The sequence below is a fragment of the Pleurodeles waltl genome, chromosome 4_1 (assembly GCF_031143425.1).
Source record: "Pleurodeles waltl isolate 20211129_DDA chromosome 4_1, aPleWal1.hap1.20221129, whole genome shotgun sequence".
NCBI classification, from domain to species: Eukaryota; Metazoa; Chordata; class Amphibia; order Caudata; family Salamandridae; genus Pleurodeles; species Pleurodeles waltl.
This window is the reverse complement of record NC_090442.1, coordinates 167,036,219-167,056,736: the sequence shown is the minus strand read 5'-3', so window position 1 is coordinate 167,056,736 and position 20,518 is coordinate 167,036,219. Positions and strand designations below refer to the sequence as shown.

The following is a 20,518-nucleotide window of genomic DNA, read 5'->3' as shown; positions in this document are numbered from 1 at the left end:
AGACGCCAGCTGATGAGACTGGGGAGCCCATTGCGGACAGATCTCCACGGGCAGTCATTGGTCCATGCATATTGAATGGTCCTGCATATCAAGTGCCTAGAACTTCTGGAAGGTTCTTTTCAATCCAGAGTTTTTTGTGTGGAAAAGCGAAATGCTGTTTTCTCTTCCACATGGACAACATATCAGCAGTCCGATATGTGAACAAGTTGGGAGGAACCAAGTCCAAACTTCTGATGGAGATAACCAAAGTCTTTTGGCATTTTTGCCTTCAGAATCACATCTCCATGACAGCGAAATATCTTCTGGGCCAGTGAGTGAGGTAGCAGACTGGCACTCTCGCCATCGACGAGACTTCAGTGACTGGAGACTTCAACCTAAAGTTTTCCATGCGCTTGTCTGACATTGGGGTCCCTGCAAAATAGTTGTATCTCTCCTCTGAACCGTCAACTTCTGACATACTTCACCTGCCGTCCTAACCAAGGAGCTCGCGCAACAGATGCGTTTCTCCAGGACTGGCAACCATTCCGTATGTATGCGTTGCCGACATTCATGATGATTCCCAGAGTGTTGGCTCAGCTAAGATGGCAGGAAGTGGAGTTGATCTTAGTGACTCCGCTATAGAGATCACAAGCATGGTTTCCAAATCTGCTGGAATTGGTGTGTGTCCTTCCGGTTCTTCTACCATGGCATTGGAATCCCCTGGTAGACCCGGGAAGTCTCCCTCACTCCTTGATACAAATGAGACAACTGTTGTTGTGGCCAGGAAGGTTTCAGGGAAAGATGGAGTCTCCCTGGCCTTTCCCAGGTCCATGGTCATCAGGTACTCACAAAAGATATGCATCAGTGTGGAGACAGTGTAGATGGTGCAGTGCATGGAGTGCAGATTGCTCTGGAACAGATTACAGCATGATCATAAATTTACTGTCCTCATTGGCGGCTGCAGGGATGGCTTATCGATCAGTGAACAATTTTAGATCAGCTATTTCAGCTGTTCATTCTCTTATAGAAGGGAGACCAGTAGGAGAACATCCCATTGTGTGCAAATTGTTAAGAGGTATTCAGATATTAAACCCTCCTCAACCAAAATATTAAAACTTATGGAATGTGACTTTAGTCTTAAGATTCTTGGCCGGACAATAAATACCTATCTAGGAAATGGTTATCAGACAAGTTGACCATGCTGTTATGCCTCATTCCCTGTAAAAGGGTGTCCGATGTGAGAGCTTTGGATCTTTCAGGACGTCATTTCTCTCCAGAAGATGTTTCATTCTAGAAGGACAAAGTGTAATTCCAGGTCAGTATCCTACCCAGCTTTTCCAGATAATCCTAAACTTTATGTGGTACGGTGCCTCAAGGCATATGAGGTAAGTTCTGCTGAATTCCGTGTGGATATTAAAGGTCAGTTATTAATATCTCAGCAGAAGCCATTTTGTCCTGTGACGTCCACTACCTTAGCAAGACGGATGAGATGGCTCCTGGCAGAAGCAGGTATTGACATCACTAAATTTGGTGCTCACTCAGCTTGGGGAGCAATGGCATCGAAATCTTTTGATTTGGGGTCTCCTTTAGAAGGCATTTTAAAAGTGGCTGACTGGATCTCAGAATCTACTTTGAAAACGTTTTATTACAAACCTATTGTAGACGTTCGTTCTGTGGAGATGGGACAGCTTTAAACAAGAATAATTGAATCCTCCGGTCCTGACATAAAATATAACATTTTCTAGCACTTGCAACAAGAATTTTCAATTCTATCGAGGACATGGAGGCGAGGATTATCCCACCCAGTTATTGAGCAGTTGCTATGCAAAAGTATATGTCAAACGAAAAATGTATAATGGTAATATGTACATGTTTAACCCTCCCTGAAATGTTGCTTGTGAGAGTTAAATTGTTGGAACAATGTTTATGGCTTATTATGTCTCTTTTTATAGGAAACAAAGACAAATAAAGTCTCTCATCTGCATTATCGTTCTTGGATCCACTTTCTGGGGTATCATGGTCAAAACTTGTCTATGTTCAGAGACAAGTTCTTCGATGAGTCTCCCGTCGGAGCTTTTGTTTTTCTCATTTCTCACAATTTAAGGACATATCGCTAAAGGTTTTGAATTATTGACTATGTTAAGGAGCAAAAAAAGAGGTGGTGTTTTGTCAGTCAGTGAAATATACTCAGGGTGACAGCTCTATGGTTGGACATGTGACTAAAGGGGTTTCATGTGAAATGTAGTGTTTAAATAAACCTTGTTTTATTGGCTGCTCAGAAATAGAGTGAAGAAAGAGAAGCATAATCCTGGTGTGAATGCTAGAAAATATTATACTTCTGCCTTTTTAAGGATGCTTAATTGTTCCTTTTCTACCCAAGCGTACGTGGCAGCTGCAAAGTGCCTCCACGCCTTTTGCTTCTCTTTTTTGCGCTACTACACAATTTTTAGATTTTTTTCAGAAAGGCTGTAAGCCATTTTAGAACTGTACAGTGCACAAGTCAAGATATCTGCTGGTGCATCACGTGCATTTGCCATAATGCAGTGGCCATCTTGGAATGGTATTTCTTAAAGAAAAACAAAAAAAAACCAAGACATATACTTTCTGAGGGCATGCATCGTGACGCACTAACCAGCATTTTGTGTTTTTCACTTTTCTCTTTTAGCAGGTCCAACAAACATTTTAGAGCACAAAAGGAAATATGATGCACAGAAGGAACAGTAACAACAAGCATTGGCAAAGACAATAGTTTGGCACTTGCCTTTTAAAGGCAAGACCTATTGGCTTTGCAAGTGCTTGCGTGCCGATTTTTGTTGGGAAAGCAAAAGTATGGAAATAGTTTAGTGGTATGTATTGAAGACTTATACAACAGTGTGTTTTCGATTCCCAAAGAGAAGGAGAGAACCGCAGGTGTAAGAATCATAAAGACGTGTCCTCTGTCTCTGTGGAACAGTGGTGTGCGCTTGGTCCAGGAAGGTGTGTGCATGCATGATTGTGCAGAGGCCTAGTGATGAGTGTCTGTTGTGTTTGTGACAGTGTGGTGTGTTGCTTTCTGTGAATTATGCAAGTGCTCAACGATGCAAATACCATATGAATGTTTACATGTTGTGTCTGATATTGAGGCAGCTAATGCTATTCTGAAGAGGTGTGCAGTCACATCTCAATGTCACACTAATGTTTATGTTGTGTTTTTGGAACTATAATTCGAGTGCTTGGTGTGCTTGGTCTAGTGTTTGAATGGAAAGTGTGGTATTCGGTGAGCGCGTGCCGATGACTATTACCCAACATCCTGCTGATTTGGATCTCATTAAGTTTGCGCATGCTCCAGCAAGGGCAAACACATTTTATGGATATACAGAAGTTATATCTGGGAAGGGTCACAGTGTTCGTCACTGTGGAACGTCCAGCGTGTCAGTTCTGTTGAGTGCACGTCTTAACGTCATACAGATGTTAACTGTGTCCAGATGGCATACAGATTTTGTACTTGGGCGGGATGAGCGTGCACGTCTTGCTGAATGTCCATCCCTCTGAGGGATAGTGTGTTGCATCCGTAGGCATATGCGTAGTTTTTTTAATGGCCATATTCAGACGTTTACAATTATGTGGATATTCACATTGCAGTCGGTTCCTCTGACGCTAGAAATGCTTGTCTTGCGCTCACCAAGCTTCGCATTTCCCATTGCTTGACATATAATAGCTTATACAAAACAAGCATTTGCAATGCAATGGGTCTTGCATTTGCGCGAGTTCGAGCTATTGGCGTTGTAAATGCCTAATTGGACTTTTCTTGCCACATAAATTGGCCAACTGTCCTTCATAATTGGGTCCTTTCCTGCCATGTCATGCCAGTGGCCCTGCATATGACTAGTATGCTCTCTAGATTTAGGTCCTATGTCCATTTGTCAGTTCGGAACTGTGCAAAAATCCTTTTCTTTTCACCTCTGAAGTCAGCAGCATTCCCCTTAATAAGAACCAACAATTACATTTATATTTGCCGTCTGCCTCCAAGTCGGGTGTTAGCAGGGCCTGCTGTGCGTCTGGCGGTTCAGTTTCTGAGGACAACTAACAGAGAAAGATAGTTTCAACGAAAGGGAGCACACTACCTACACTCCAACAACAAAGTGTGACTCCAAAGCATCATGGGAAATGCAGTTGAATTCGTAGTCCATTCAAAAAGTAATAGTCTTTCACCTCTGTAGGTAGAGCAAGTTACAGCAAGTGCTGTATATCCCTGTACACGGGTTTCTGGGTTTACCCCGTCACCAGCAGGGAGCAGCATGGTATAGGGGCTTGCTTGAAATGCCGCCAAATATCTTCTCGGGTTTAAGTACCACTCATGGCACACAGAGAAAGATGCCTAGTCACCTGGATGGGGATACGGTAAACCGTTCCAAGGAGAGGAGCCCCGAGTGCACCTGCGAGGCCGCATGGCAGTCCCAGTCACTCCAATTACAGGAGGAAGTCAGGGCAGATACCCAAATTTCAAATGCTCATGAATACGCTGCACCACCCACTTCTAATTAATTCTGAAGCGCTTACTGTTCTATTTACACAACTATGCAAGCATTAGGTCCACCAGAATAGCATGAAACCTCTGCCCTAGTCCATCTGCTTGTGCAGCTCTGGCTATCTATGGTTCATCTTAGATAGTGGAACATCTGATGGTCTGCCATGCATCCAGCGGGCTTGTGTGTTCTCGTGCAGAATCTTTGGGGAGACCTGAAACACCCGGATACCATGAACCCGCATCATGTACTGTAAGCACGTGCAGGCTGTCGGGTGACGAGGAGAGACTACTTGGCTGGGACGGCCAAGTAAAAGTATGGAATACAGATCTTGATCCTGGCATTTAGAATGAACCCTAGCAGCACCACTGCTCATCAATATAACACAATTTATGGCAAAAATGAATGATACGGATTATAAAATAAAAGCACAGTTTAGCAGCAGGGATGTGGAATTCCTATCGCCCCACGCCCGGGACATCTTGTTTGAGGTCAAGGGCAAGAAGTTTTTATGTTCACTTTGTCCTTGGGACAAGTAGGCCCAACCCTCTGCAGCACAAACCCTGTGGCTGCCTGTTTACAGAGAGTGGAACTCTCTGCAGTTGAGGTAATGTGTTTCCAAAAGACAATGCTGTTCGAACTTGTATTTATGGTTCATTATTTGAAAACCTTCATTATTAGGGTGAGTGCTGTAAATAAATGTTTTAAGGTCACACTTCACTACTGACGTTGGTTCCAGTACAAAAAAAAAAAACGTGTATACACATGTTTGAAAAGTTTAGGCTATGAGGCTAAGTATAATGCTCCCAGAATGCTCTCTGATTAGATGCAAATGAAGTGTCATTTAGTAAAATGTTTTGATGCATGCTAGTATTTCCCAAAAATATTTCGAATGGAAAATCAGTGTAACCATTTTCAACACTATTATGGGAAGCATGAAAATAAACAAACACTGACAAAGCCAACTGATCTGACATATTTTTATAAGTCTTTTAGTTTCATCAATGCGTGTCTTGTTTTGACATGGCTTTTGCAACACTTTATTGTTGTGGGAGCTACCAGGCCCTCAACATTGTAACAAACACTGGCAAAAAAAAAAAAAAAACGTTTTTGAACTCCAAAAGCACACGTTGCCACCAGTGGCATAACAAATACCCCGCAGCCGCCCTCCAGGGGGCCCCTTTAGCACAGCACCTGCCCTGAGTGAGTCTGGAGAGGGGGCTCCTCCATGTTCTTTGCAAAGGGGCACCCTCCAGTTTTGTTACGTCACTGATTGTCACTGTTGTTCCTGACACTGAACAAAACTACTTTGTGTGCCAATATGCTCCTTGTGGAAGAGAAGAATGCGATCACTCACAGTAAAGCCAGCCAAAAGAGAGAGAAATAGAAGTTTAATAAAAACAAAATGTCTTTGTTAACACCAGACCTAATTAGGGACCAAGACCCACATGTAGGTAGCTTTTTGCATGTCGCAAACAGCGACTTTCGCTGTTTGCGACGTGCAAAAAGCACATTGCGATGCACAAACCCAGTTTTGCGATTCGGTAACCTGGTTACCGAATCGCAAAACGGGATTGCGACTCGCAATTAGGAAGGGGTGTTCCCTTCCTAATTGCGACTCGCAGTGCAAGGTAGGATTGCTTTGCGAACGCGGGCGCAAGCCAATCGCAGTTTGCACCCATTTCAAATGGGTGCTAACACTTTCACAAAAGGGAAGGGGTTTTGTGAATGTCACTGTAAACATTTTTTCAGAGCAGGCAGTGGTCCTGCGGACCACTGCCTGCTCTGAAAAAATGAAACTAAAACGTTTCATTTTTCGTTTTTGTAATGCATCTCGTTTTCCTTTAAGGAAAACGGGCTGCATTACAAAAAAAAAAAAAAACTGCTTTATTGAAAAGCAGTCACAGACATGGTGGTCTGCTGTCTCCAGCAGGCCACCATCCCTGTGAGGCCGCCATTCGCAAAGGGGTCGCAAATTGCGACCCACCTCATGATTTTTCATGAGGTGTGCATTCGCGAAGCCCTTGCGAATCACAGATGGTGTCAGGGACACCATCCTACATTCGGATTTGCGACTCGCAATTTACGGGTCGCAAATCTGAACCTACCTACATGTGGCCCCAAATTCTTAAAGAAAGTCACAAAAGTGCACCCATGGTATATGTCGTACCCCTATAAAATATTTGTGAACTGTATTTTAGCATGGGTAAATACGCATGTGTAGATTTTCTCATGTGAAAATCTATTGAGCATTTGCAAGTTCATTTTACCTCCAGCCACTTTCTTCCCAACCCTGGAAGAAGTTCTAATTCTGCCATTGTCAGGAGTAAATGTCCAACCTTTCTTATTATGGGAAAATATTAGAGAGAAGCTGGTGAAAATCTTTAAAACATGCAGGTTAGTAGGTTTGCAGACTCAAAGGCATTCCAGCCCTGGAACTATTGCTTACTGCTTCCTCCAGCCCCAGTATGCAGATCTGCAGAAAGGTGGAAAAATAAGGAAATTGCTACAGTAGGGATTGAAACTGCAAGTATTCAAGCCCTACTATGGTAGTAGCCCTGGCATAATCAGAGAGGCTATTATCAGAGCTCTTACATAATGAGATTGCTGCCATAATTTGGCGCCACACTACATGGCACCAAAGGGACAAGTAGATCTTTTTACAGGACAAGTAGATTTGAGAAGCAGCCTGTCCCGTGGACAAGTAGATATTTTAATAAATTCCACACCCCTGAGCAGCCTTGGCTTGGATCGCTATTGCACACACTTAAACTAAGCAAGAGGAAAGTTCAGGTCTACATACCTATACAAAACCAGCAAGGGCGAAGGTAAAGAGACGGCCTCATCATGACATTAATGACATCTTCGCACATGACGTGTGGCTGCCACCTTAAATCGGGGCAATATAAATTGTAACATATCGATTTTCTCTATGCATCGGCAGTGCATAAGCAAATCAATGTAAACATAGTTGTGGTCCTGGTTGTCTTTGGATGGTGGCAGCAGGGGTCGCAAACAGGTGCCCTCAGAAAACCGCCTCTACCATTCGACCTCGGTCTTTGAATGCACAGCACATGTAATGGGAGAATAACATGGTTTACAGCCCTGTTTACAGAAACAGACTGGAGCCCCTGGAAACACCCAGCGCTCTAGTTAAATGCTCTTAGCCTAAGAAAAAAGTTGCACCTAAGCAGATGCTACAGTAGCAGAAGTGGAAGGGTACAATTAATGGGGCCATACTCCAGGGGAGTGTACAACTGAGGAAAAGGAGGGACAAAGAGGAAGAATTGACCACTAGCGAGCAAGGATTTTTAAGAACACTTAAATAAATAAAGGAAAAAGCAGAGAGAGCCCACAAAGAAGTACATACTAAAGTATATACAAGAGGTCTCAAATGCTTGACCTACTGAGGTGAGCTTTGGTTAAAAATACTACATTATTTATATATATATATATATATATATATATATATATATATATATATATATATATATATATGTATATATATATAAAAATTTGCAGTCTGCTCAAAAGAGTATTATGTGTTGCTTAATTTTGGTATTTATATAGCACCAGCATGGCATGCCACCTTTTGGTCACTTTGGAGCCCCATGCATACAGACTGTGGAGAAGAGGTGATTAACAAGATGTAGATTCCACTCTGTTAAATGTTAGGTGTGTGTAGTCTGGTTACATAGTCTGCCGTACCCAACGCTCTACAGACCATTGACTGTATGTTGAGCCAGTGGTTTGCATGGAGTGTCATACTTACTTTTTGGGGGTAGAAAGCTACTTTTGGGCATTGTGTACACCCGCTTTGTGTTAAGCGCCCACAGCAGGCGTCCACCACCTAACCTATACTAATTACATTTTGTGGGCTTTCCCACCTCAAACCATGTGATTGATTCAACATTTGTTTTTTTAACAGTTTCCTAATGATGCAATAGTTGGGGTGCATGGGCTTAAAGCAGGCCCCTGGAACTCGGCGGTGCACAGGGACACCCTCTATCCCCCAGGCATAAGAATATATGAAAAATGGGAGTCCCTAGGAGCACCTCACCACTCTCTAAAGGACAACCCCCATAATTTTCTGTTATGCTTTGGGGCTCTACTCTTATGGCTGATGGTATCTTTGAATGCTGTGCTCCAAGACATCTGCCCCGTGTTTCTTCCTCATAAACTTTGATAGTCAAGATGTTGACTAAATGGAAGTCCCTGGTTGGGAGGTAATGTATCACAACAGTCAATCAATCAATCAAACACGAATTTGTAAAGCGCACTACTCATCTGTGAGGGTCTCAAGGCGCTCAGGAGGGGGGAGGGGGGAAGGGGAGAAGGTGCTGCTACTGTTCGAGCAGCCAGGTCTTGAGAAGTTTCCTGAAGGTAAGGAGGTTTTTGGTCTGGCGCAGGTGGGTGGGAAGAGTGTTCCACGTTTTGGCGGCGAGGTGCAAGAATGATCTACCACAGGTTGTAGTTCTGCCGAGGTGTGGGACGGTTGCGAGGGCGAGGTCAGCAGAGCGGAGATGCTGGGTCGGGGTGTAGAAGGAGAGTCATCTGTTGAGGTATTCTGGTCCGGTGTTGTGCAGTGCTCTGTGAGCGTGGGTGAGGAGTTTGAAGGTGATTCTCTTGTTGACTGGGAGCCAGTGCAGGTCTCTCAGGTGGTCTGTGATGTGGCAGTGGCGGGGGACACTTGCTCTAGAGTGCTTTGTGCGGGTGCACTGAGTTTTTAATTGGACCCTTGCGTCCACCAGGAGCCATTGCAGTGATTGTAGAATATGTGTGATGTTGTGGCCTTTCGGTTTGCTTCTTGAACACACTGCATCATCACTGGTAGTCTGGTAATTTCCATTTATTGTCCTGTTTGAAGAAGTGGTAGGTAATGTGATGAATGGCAGGGTTGAGTTCATTTCAGGCGTTTTGGGTAGAAATTGGAACTGAATCCAGTGCTAGAAGTCATGTAATTGGGGGATTTTTACTCTTTGTTCTGCTTCGTAGTGAGATGCCCGTATCGAGTTCCACTTTGTGCATGTATATTCATATATTGCAGAGTTAGTGGTGATAGAAGATGTAGTTATAATTGAGATGGTTAGACCATAGGAAAAACATGTTTTGTCTTTTTAATAACTTTGGCCCACTTTAACAAAACTAAAGAATGAAGAAAACGTTTTAAAAATCTGATATTCACATGCGCATTCTTTTTACTTTTTTTGCATACTGGTTGCTCCTCTACCAGGCCTATTGCTTCAGGAATTTCACCACAGAAACTAAGCACATAGTCTTAAAGGCGTTTAGGATATGCAGGTCTTTCTTTGAGGCCTTTTTTAGATCTCACACTGCATATGTGCTGTCAGCGAAAGCTAGTGTTAAAAAAAAAAAAAGGCTTAACAGGGGCTCGGAGTCCGCACATTACTTATATTTACTTTCCATTGGTTGGCTCACTCTTGTTTCCTTGCTTCCTTGATTCCTATTGGTCACTGCCCCCGGTTTCCTCCTGGGCTTCAGTCTTCGGCCCTGCTGTGGAGCATGGGCAAAATACTGCTTCCAGTGGATTGTGTCCTTCCTCTGGCCACAGGCTCCTTCCGGTGCTCTTTTTTTATGTACTTTTGGGCACCTCTTTACCTCCCCACCACATAGTTCTCTTTAATCCACTCACCCCCACTGCCTTTGTTTCCCACCCTCCTTCCTCTCTATGTATATTTTTTTGCAGGTTTGTATAGCGCAATCTTGACCATAAGGTATTGAAGCACTTTACATAAGCGCCAGGTATATTACAAAAGGACACATTCATTTTTGTTAGCATGGCGAGATTAAGTGCTTTATCTGGAAACACAGACAACGCCAAGACTCAACCCAGGTTCCCCAGACTTTTTGTGGACAACATTAACACTTACAGGGGGATTTGGGTCGACCCTTTGCTTACCATTGTTTGTTTTTCTTGTTGATTGCTTCTCATTCAATGGATGCATGTATACATCATCACTATGGGCCGCCATAGCATGATGATGGATAAGTACGCATGCGCATACACATCACACTTTTTTGGCTGATGCAGAGCAGTGTCTGCAAAGATCATTGTCAAAAGCAGTAGGTCTACATTAGGAAAACCAAAAGACAAGACCTATTTGCTTTTCTGATGCTTGTCCGAATAACGTGGTGTGTGTGTGTATGTGACATATACTGATTTCTCCCCCCGCAATACCTCAAGGCTGTTTCTCCAATCAGGGAACGAACAGCCTGCAGCAGATATCCCTTATAATCAAAGCATCACCCAAGAACTGCAGCGGAAGTGACCAGCTTCCTGCCCTGGGAGCCAAGCATGGCTGGCCCCCACTGCGGCCTGGTTGCTCCGGGGCTCCCGGGAGCCAGTTGGCGTCTCTTGCTGGTGCTGAGCAACAAAAAGCCGCTCTGACTGGTGCCTCGTGCAGTAATTGGCTCCTCCTCGCGCTGTGCATCTGAATGCAAACAGCTGATTTCTAAGTGTTTCCAGGGCACCATTTTCTAACCTTCCCCTATCTACTTTTAAGTGACAATGAATTTTACAGGCTGTGACCTCGGCTTTCCTGCCCGAGCTTCTGAAGCAATGGAAAAAAGATGCCGCTATCACACCCTCTTGCACAACTCCAGGCCTTTCCAATCTGTGCTTAAAGGGTGTCAAATTGCCTTCGAGGGCCTTAAGGGCCCCGTTCAGTACATTGAATGTTGTATTCCAAAATAGCGCATTAAGGGCCCCACCTACCACAGGGAATGTTGTCTCTAGGTATCACGTTAAGGGCCCCATCTGTACAAGGAATATTACCTCACCAAAGAGTGCCTCAAAGTCCCCTCTGTCACACGGAACCTTGAGGGCCCCAACCAAGAGCGCCTTCAGGGCCCCCTCCATCACACCGAATGATGTGGACTTGCGCCAGCACTGTCGCCTCTGACAGCAAGGCCCCGCGTGTGCTGTGTCTCGTTGTGTGACATGTAACACCGTGTTCAAAGGGAGATTCCATCTCCAGCTGGTTACCAGCTTCTAAGCTCTGTGAACGCCACAGCTCTTATTTTAAAATATGTAGTATATGTGACCCCACCCGGAATGGCAACAAAGTGTGGTGCAATCACTCCGTGTAACGCATGTGTAATAGTGTAAAAGATGCGATCAGTTCATGTAACGCGAGTGGCGTCTGGGATTGTTAATGAGCACCACTTAGTTGATCGTGATCTCTTGTTGGTATAATAATAATGACGTATATAGACACAGCTACATAACTCACTTCTTGTTTTCAGCGCTCTAAATAACTTGTGAAACTGTTACCCAGTGGATGGTTGCGCTCAGCCTTTGAGTGAAGTAAGCCTGGGTCTGCCTTGCTGGCATTCAAGCTTTGACCTGGAGGTCACTGCTTTGTTTAAACTGCACACGTTCAAGTCAGTGAGGAGTCCCCTCGGCTCAGTGCCAGAACTGTCATGTAACTTGTTGACTTATATGGCTTGTGAGCGATTAGTCATGAAACCGTTGTATTGCCGTAATACATATGGCTTGCTTATGAAAGGCTGTTGTTGTTGCAGACTGGTTCTCCATGCTTAAAGCCTTGTCTAATCTCTCGTGGTGTAAATGGTGTCTGCTGGTGGAAGTTATCTGTAGGTGTAAATGATGGCTACTCATGGTAGTGGTTGGTGGAAGTTGTCTGTAGGTGTAAATGATGGCTGCTCATGCTTGTGGTTGATGGAAGTTGCCTGTAGATGTAAATGATGGTTCTTATTCTTGTAGTTGGTCGAAGTTGCCTGTAGATGTAAATGATGGCTACTCATGGTAGTGGTTGGTGGAAGTTGTCTGTAGGTGTACAGGGAGTGCAGAATTATTAGGCAAATGAGTATTTTGACCACATCATCCTCTTTATGCATGTTGTCTTACTCCAAGCTGTATAGGCTCGAAAGCCTACTACCAATTAAGCATATTAGGTGATGTGCATCTCTGTAATGAGAAGGGGTGTGGTCTAATGACATCAACACCCTATATCAGGTGTGCATAATTATTAGGCAACTTCCTTTCCTTTGGCAAAATGGGTCAAAAGAAGGACTTGACAGGCTCAGAAAAGTCAAAAATAGTGAGATATCTTGCAGAGGGATGCAGCACTCTTAAAATTGCAAAGCTTCTGAAGCGTGATCATCGAACAATCAAGCGTTTCATTCAAAATAGTCAACAGGGTCGCAAGAAGCGTGTGGAAAAACCAAGGCGCAAAATAACTGCCCATGAACTGAGAAAAGTCAAGCGTGCAGCTGCCACGATGCCACTTGCCACCAGTTTGGCCATATTTCAGAGCTGCAATATCACTGGAGTGCCCAAAAGCACAAGGTGTGCAATACTCAGAGACATGGCCAAGGTAAGAAAGGCTGAAAGACGACCACCACTGAACAAGACACACAAGCTGAAACGTCAAGACTGGGCCAAGAAATATCTCAAGACTGATTTTTCTAAGGTTTTATGGACTGATGAAATGAGAGTGAGTCTTGATGGGCCAGATGGATGGGCCCGTGGCTGGATTGGTAAAGGGCAGAGAGCTCCAGTCCGACTCAGACGCCAGCAAGGTGGAGGTGGAGTACTGGTTTGGGCTGGTATCATCAAAGATGAGCTTGTGGGGCCTTTTCGGGTTGAGGATGGAGTCAAGCTCAACTCCCAGTCCTACTGCCAGTTCCTGGAAGACACCTTCTTCAAGCAGTGGTACAAGAAGAAGTCTGCATCCTTCAAGAAAAACATGATTTTCATGCAGGACAATGCTCCATCACACGCGTCCAAGTACTCCACCGCGTGGCTGGCAAGAAAGGGTATAAAAGAAGGAAATCTAATGACATGGCCTCCTTGTTCACCTGATCTGAACCCCATTGAGAACCTGTGGTCCATCATCAAATGTGAGATTTACAAGGAGGGAAAACAGTACACCTCTCTGAACAGTGTCTGGGAGGCTGTGGTTGCTGCTGCACGCAATGTTGATGGTGAACAGATCAAAACACTGACAGAATCCATGGATGGCAGGCTTTTGAGTGTCCTTGCAAAGAAAGCTGGCTATATTGGTCACTGATTTGTTTTTGTTTTGTTTTTGAATGTCAGAAATGTATATTTGTGAATGTTGAGATGTTATATTGGTTTCACTGGTAATAATAAATAATTGAAATGGGTATATATTTTTTTTTGTTAAGTTGCCTAATAATTATGCACAGTGATAGTCACCTGCACACACAGATATCCCCCTAACATAGCTAAAACTAAAAACAAACTAAAAACTACTTCCAAAAATATTCAGCTTTGATATTAATGAGTTTTTTGGGTTCATTGAGAACATGGTTGTTGTTCAATAATAAAATTAATCCTCAAAAATACAACTTGCCTAATAATTCTGCACTCCCTGTAAATGATGGCTACTCATGGTAGTGGTTGGTGGAAGTTGTCTGTAGGTGTAAATGATGGCTGCTCATGCTAGTGGTTGGTGGAAGTTGTCTGTAGGTGTAAATGATGGCTGCTCATGCTAGTGGTTGGTGGAAGTTGTCTGTAGATTTAAATGATGGTTCTTATTCTTGTAGTTGGTCGAAGTTGCCTGTAGATGTAAATGATGGCTACTCATGGTAGTGGTTGGTGGAAGTTGTCTGTAGGTGTAAATGATGGCTACTCATGGTAGTGGTTGGTGGAAGTTGTCTGTAGGTGTAAATGATGGCTGCTCATGCTAGTGGTTGGTGGAAGTTGTCTGTAGGTGTAAATGATGGCTACTCATGGTAGTGGTTGGTGGAAGTTGTCTGTAGGTGTAAATGATGGCTGCTCATGCTTGTGGTTGATGGAAGTTGCCTGTAGGAGTAAATGATGGCTGCTCATGCTAGTGGTTGGTGGAAGTTGTCTGTAGATTTAAATGATGGTTCTTATTCTTGTAGTTGGTCGAAGTTGTCTGTAGATGTAAATGATGGCTGCTCACACTAGCAGCTGTTAGAAGTTGTCTGTAGGTGTAAATTATGGCTGTTCATGCTAGTGGTTGGTGGAAGTTTCCTGTAAATGATGGCTGCTCGTGCTAGTGGTTGGTGGAAGTTTGTCTGTAGATGTAAATGATGGCTGCTCGTGCTAGTGGTTGGTGGAAGTTTGTAGCTGTAAATGATGGCTGTTCATGCTAGTGGTTGGTGGAGGTTGCCTGTAAATGTAAATGATGGCTGCTTGTGCTAGTGGTTTGTGGAAGTTTTTCTGTAGGTGAAAATGATGGCTGCTCATGCTAGAGGTTGGTGGAAGTTGCCTGTAGATGTAAATGATGGCTGCTAGTGGTTGGTGGAAGTTGTCTGTTGGTATAAATGATCGCTGCTCATATTAGTGGTTGGTGAGAGTTGTCTGTAGTTGGGTGGTAGAATGTGCATGTGTCAGTGATTAGTTCTTGTGCTGGTTTTCATTGATAGATCTCTGGATGTCCTTTCATGCTTATTTTTGTCTGGTTTTTGTTGGCATTGTAATGTAGCTGGACATTTCCCCATGATACTTTGAAGTTTTACTTGTTGGGCTGTGGTGGAAGATGCCATCACATGCAGGAGCCTGGCCTCTTACATTCTTAGAGGTTCTCTCTGCTGGCTGTGTCTTGGTTTGGAACCTTCTGGCCTTTTAAAGTGTTCAGGGGACATTTCGCTGTCTTAGCTGCACGGCCCTGGCAGAGATGGCAAAGTGTGCTGGGAGGATGGCTCCGTGACTTGAATGTGCACCCCTGGAAATGCAGTGTGCTAGAGATCATGTACTCATTTAGCATACTGATTATGAGTTTGAATCCTGGTGAGGCAAACTCAGTCTTCCATCCTTTCGAGGTGGGTAAGTTGAGTAACATAAATTGAATTATAGTAACATTTGATAATTACAGCACTAAGGCGCTGCAGGATGGCAGCATTTAGCTCTAAATAAAAATAGGTTATTGCTGTTGTAGCTTCCTGCAGTATCCCGCGTCACACTACTTGGCAGGGTTTAAACATTTTCCTTCTCCTGTGCCCAAAATAGTAAAGAGCTGTGGCATCACTGCTTTGATTTGCCACTTAAATTGCTGCCTAGTCTAGTTGGACAAACCTTTCTACATTGTTATGGTTTTATATGGGTTCATATGTGGTGGCTCCAAGGTGTTCGATGTGAGTAGGCAAAGGAATCCATCAGGAGAGATGAATCCACTGACTACAGAAATTGGGCAGATCTCATGGCCTTTTTGAAATATCTGTTCATCTTCAACTTTTAAAGGCTCTGGAGGTGGGACTTGTCTTAGCGTAAATATACCTTCCAAAGTACCACTTCTAAGACGCCACACAAAGAGTGTTTGTCGCTTGAGATTGGAACTCTCTGATTGAAACATGATTCTACAAGGCGACATGGAACAGAATGAGGGCCTGGTATTCATTCTTTTCTTGACATGGCAATCAGTGCAGTCCTTCAAGTGCCACCCTCATTAAATTGTGTCATTGGTTTCAGTCTAATTTTTAGCTTGCACTATGTTGTTCAGTCATTGGAGGAACTTCCCAACACATTTTTGTGGAGTGGTAGACACATGCGTGCACTCAAATCATACAATGGTCATTCTGTGTTTCGAGGTGCCACCCACCGCGTCTTTCTGGCTCTAACCTCCCTCTCTTGATCTTGCCTCGGATTGCATATTACTCTTTGGACCACGTTGCTTGTCTACTTAAATGTGACATTATTTTCTGCTACTTGAGTAATTTGTTTAAAATGAACGTAAAAGTTCCTTTATTTGTTGTGTCCAGATGCAGAGGTTCTTTGGTTGTTGCTCACAGTTGGCTGACCTCTTCCTTCTCTCCTTGCAGCATTTCAATGAGTTCCTGGATGACTTCTCACAAGATGTCCTGGGCCAGCTCCTGAGTGACCCCTTCCTCTCGGACCGAAGAGACATGATGGACGTGGACCTGTCCCCCTGCTCTCCCGCCCCTCTCATCCAGGCAGAGCACAGCTACTCCCTTTGTGGGGACTCTCGTCCTCAGTCCCCACTCACCCAGGGGGCGTCAGAGGACTTCAGTGACGGTAATCTACTAATCTCGTTTTCATCTCCTTTATATATAGTACGAGCATCCTATCCAGGTTGTGTCGGTGCCCTTTACTGTGCTGTTGCAGATCATGCAGGCCTTAGGGCACAGTGTCTATAGAGAGCTGCTGATCATGCAACTTTACAATGCCTATGGGAAGAGTCTGTGGTAGAAGGCTATGAAAAGTGCTTTTTGAGTTGTGTTTGAAATTTTCAATTGTCTGTATTGTTAAATATTAAACACAACACATTGAGAGACTTAAAAGTTTAACAGGCATGTAACGCAAAAATAGCGAAAGGCGTGTCACAAATAGGGCGACGATTGTCATTTCACCCAACCAGAGCTCTCAATTGAAAAGCCAGCTGGAGCATGTGATGCTAAAGTGCGTGCAAATTTGAAGGATTCTTATACGCTTTTCTCTCAGTACAAAACTATGGAACTTAAACGTGTGACGTGTTACGTGCGAGAAGACGTTAGGTTGAAGCTAAATATACATAACCATACTCCTGATTTCATTATTTTCCTCAAATCAAGTTTTGGTTTGCCAACATTGAACGTGAGGCTACATTTTACTAGAAGATGCAGGAAATGTGCAAATGTACTACCTCAAATAAAATGGCTTCTAGGCCTACAATAATCATGAAACTTACCATGCGTGGTAAGGCTGATGAACTCTTTAGGTTAAAATAAAAGCAATATCAAATTTCGATTATGTAATATTACAGTTCATTTTGTGATACACATGTGCAAGGAAGCATTAATGTTTAAGACTGCAGGAACACCTGCTTATATGTACATAATGCCCCCCCACCTACTCCCAAAAAACCCCACCCTCACCCCACCAGTTCTTGCAGAGGCTGCAAGTGAAATGTTGATGCTCTGCAAAACTTGTAGATAAATAGTTGAATAGTACTGGTTGAGGCCATTCTATTGTATCAGACCTGCTGCAGTGGTAAAGATCTGAGTCTCTTAACGAGCTCATGATATCGAATCTATACGGTTTGTCAGTTGGGATCTGACTGAGTGTCTTTGAGAGTTTGCCTGCAGGTCATTGGGTTTCCTTGAAGTGATTGACTTCGCCAAGTTGTTCTCTAGGAGTCCTCTCCCATGCACTCCTAGTCAAGCGGGCCCTGTGCCTTGTATTGGTTCCTTTGAACAGTGAACGGAGCCAGTGCAAGAGGCAAAGGAAAGTGCCTCCTGGTCATAGCATCTGGCGGTGAGCTTCTGGCTTAGATGAATGAAGACACTGCGCCTCAAGGCGGAAGGTTCATCTCTACACATCAGAGCGCCCTGCGTCCCAGATTGTAGATCTCCCCAGCAGAGGGTACTGCTCCCCAGTTCAGAGGGCACTGGGCAGTCCTCCCTTGGTGAGAGGCACAGCTCCACAGGTCAAGAGGTACCATTACAGGGGTTGGAGGGTATTTGTGCACGGGTTAGAGGGTACTGCTCTCCAGCAATGGTTGTACTTCTTCCCAGGTCAGAGGTTACGCACAGTATGATGGTTCATAGGGCTCTGTACCCCCTGGTCATGGGGCACCGCACTGGTCGGGTGGTGTTTTGAAAAGAGGTTGCTACATAGATCTGTGCGGTGGGAGAGGGCTACAGGTGAGTGGGGGAGCACAGGCTGCGTGGGACATAGGAAACCAGTAACACAGAGTACATGAGATGATCTGAGGTGAGGGGGATCTGCCAGGCAAGTGGATAAGTGTGATGAAAACACAGGCAGGTAGGGCACTTGAAGGAAATAGGAAGATAGGGCGCTCGATAGCTGTTAGAGGTAGAAGTCAGGGCCCCGGTGCTTCCAGCTGTGGAGCAAACAAGGTTTCCCACAGCTGCACGCAGCGCGGCCAGTGCCAGGCAGTGTGGGGAGCAAACTGAGGTTCAGCATCTGAGAGCATTACAGGCGCTGCTGCTCTGTACAGGGGACACACTACTCACAGTTGAAGGGTGAGATTTAGTAGTGAGCGCCTCGAAGATGATGTGGGTGAATATTAGGACTAGGAGCAGTGAGTATTGCTGGCTGGTTTGTGGGTTTGGCGGCCATGCCACTTTACGTGGGGGATTGTGGGCACTACCAGTTTAAGGCACGGATTTGGGGCCTTGGGTGAGCGTTCCCGTTGCCAGTCGTGTGCGGGGGCAGAGGTCTGACATTAATTGTGGGTATTGCTGGTTTATGGGTTGGAATTATTTGTTGGGACGCAGAGGATTGTGGGCACTGCCAGCTTTCAGGGGAGATTCAGGACACGGAGGAGTGTGGACAGTGCCACCTATCATTGGGGAGGAAAGACAGAGTGTGGCTGTGGTGGGAGTTAAAGCTGGTGCCACCTGCTGTGGGGCATTCGGGACTGAGTGCAGTGGGGGCACTGCCAGCTGCTCTGGGCTCTCCCTGTCTCTGGAATGCCATCTACCTCCAAGCACTTTCTATCGTGGAATTCCTAACTTTGAAGCTTTGCATGCCGGGACTGGCTCAGAAAGTGCACAGGCCCTGATAACCCCACGGGTCAGAGGTCATCTCTGTGTCAGGCCGGGTCATGAACTGCAGAACAGTTCTTTGGGGGGGGAGGGGGCGAGGGTCATGGTTTTATCAGATGAAGTGAGGGCGGGAAAGTCTACCTGTTACTAGTGTTACTAAAGCATCCCTGGAAGCTCCCCAATATCACCCTTTCCGGACTCTGAAAGATAGTCCTGGAAAAGGGCCGTCTCTATCTCAGTCTGTATGTCCATAACTGCCGACATTCTGTGATGAAACGGTACGGGGCTTTTTTTAAGTTTTAAAACCACTAGCATAATGATGACCACCGGAACGACCTTTTGGCTCCGTGATGGCGTCACGTGGTGACATGCTGTGGACTCTAGATTAGAGCAAAGTACCGTGTGCCTTCTGACCCAGATGACCCCATTCTCTGTAATATGAATAGCCTCTGTGCACAGTGAGCAGTGTCACTTCCTTTATCATTAAACCAGCCCTCGTGGGCTAGTGAGGCCAGTCTGTTTACCAGCTCCCGCTGGAGAAAGCAGGCATTTCAGATCACTCGCCGCTCTTAGGGGCTTGGTGGTAATATCCTTGCTGCTGCGCCGCTCTTAGGGGCTTGGTGGTAATATCCTTGCTGCTGCGCCGCTCTTAGGGGCTTGGAGGTAATATCCTTGTTGCTGCGCCGCTCTTAGGGGCTTGGTGGTAATATCCTTGCTGCTGAGGGAACTCGGTGTCACTTCTAACTTGGCCAGTCTGCTCCTCTTCCCTCAGCAGTGGGATGACTCTGGGCAATCTGTTAGTTGCCTGTTTGAGAGAGAAAGCCGTACCAAGCGTCTATACGTTTGCAGTCAATTCAGACTGGCCTCTTCTTTCAGCAGGTCACCTGGGGCTCGGCTGCTGAGGGCAGTTTCGATGCTCTGCTGGTGGTTTTAATGAGTGATCTGGGGCTCACTCGCGTATACACACACGGATGGTGCATCGTAGCACTTAGTGAAGATGTGGTGGGTCTGGGACTCACCGGGTGTATTGTGTGGTCGAGGTCTCACTTAATATGGGGAGTTTTCTTGCACTCCCTTGAGTGTATTTCATTTTAGTTTAATTATAAAATGCAGCGATGCCAGAAAAACCAACTTCTAGGAACAGAACAAAACAAGGCAAAATACAATATGAACAGAGCAAAGCAGAATATCATAAACATAACGAAAATCACATTAGATTATTATTTTACTAAGTCTGCTAAATATCCTCGCACATGGTCAACAGACAAGTAAAGTACGTAATGGTCTCTACTGACAGGTTACAGCAGGACCCATGTAGTCGAGAGAGCTGGACTCTAAACCTCAAGGCCGAATACACTAGATGTTGCTTTGATATTTTCTTTTTTTGTATTTACCCCTGTACTGCCCATTCTCAGTCCTGTTAGCAGTGTGGCCCGCTCTTTAGTTGCACCCACTTTCAACATTTTCCTGCTGAATCTGTTTAAGTGCCATCTTGGCACTGATATTTTTTTCTTTTAGTTGGAGCGCTGAAGCTGATCGGCTGGTGGTAT

The 20,518-nt window shown here is 44.8% G+C and overlaps 1 protein-coding gene across 2 annotated transcripts in view; it reads left to right on the top strand.

Annotated features, from left to right (window-relative positions):
• The window catches only part of CREB3L2 (cAMP responsive element binding protein 3 like 2), a 147,053-nt gene that overhangs the window by 75,367 nt on the left and 51,168 nt on the right, over nucleotides 1-20,518 (top strand). For both annotated transcript variants that reach the window (XM_069227968.1, XM_069227969.1), the window contains exon 2: nucleotides 16,281-16,494. In XM_069227968.1, coding sequence (XP_069084069.1) covers nucleotides 16,281-16,494 — 214 coding nt within the window. The remainder of the gene's footprint in view (nucleotides 1-16,280; nucleotides 16,495-20,518) is intronic.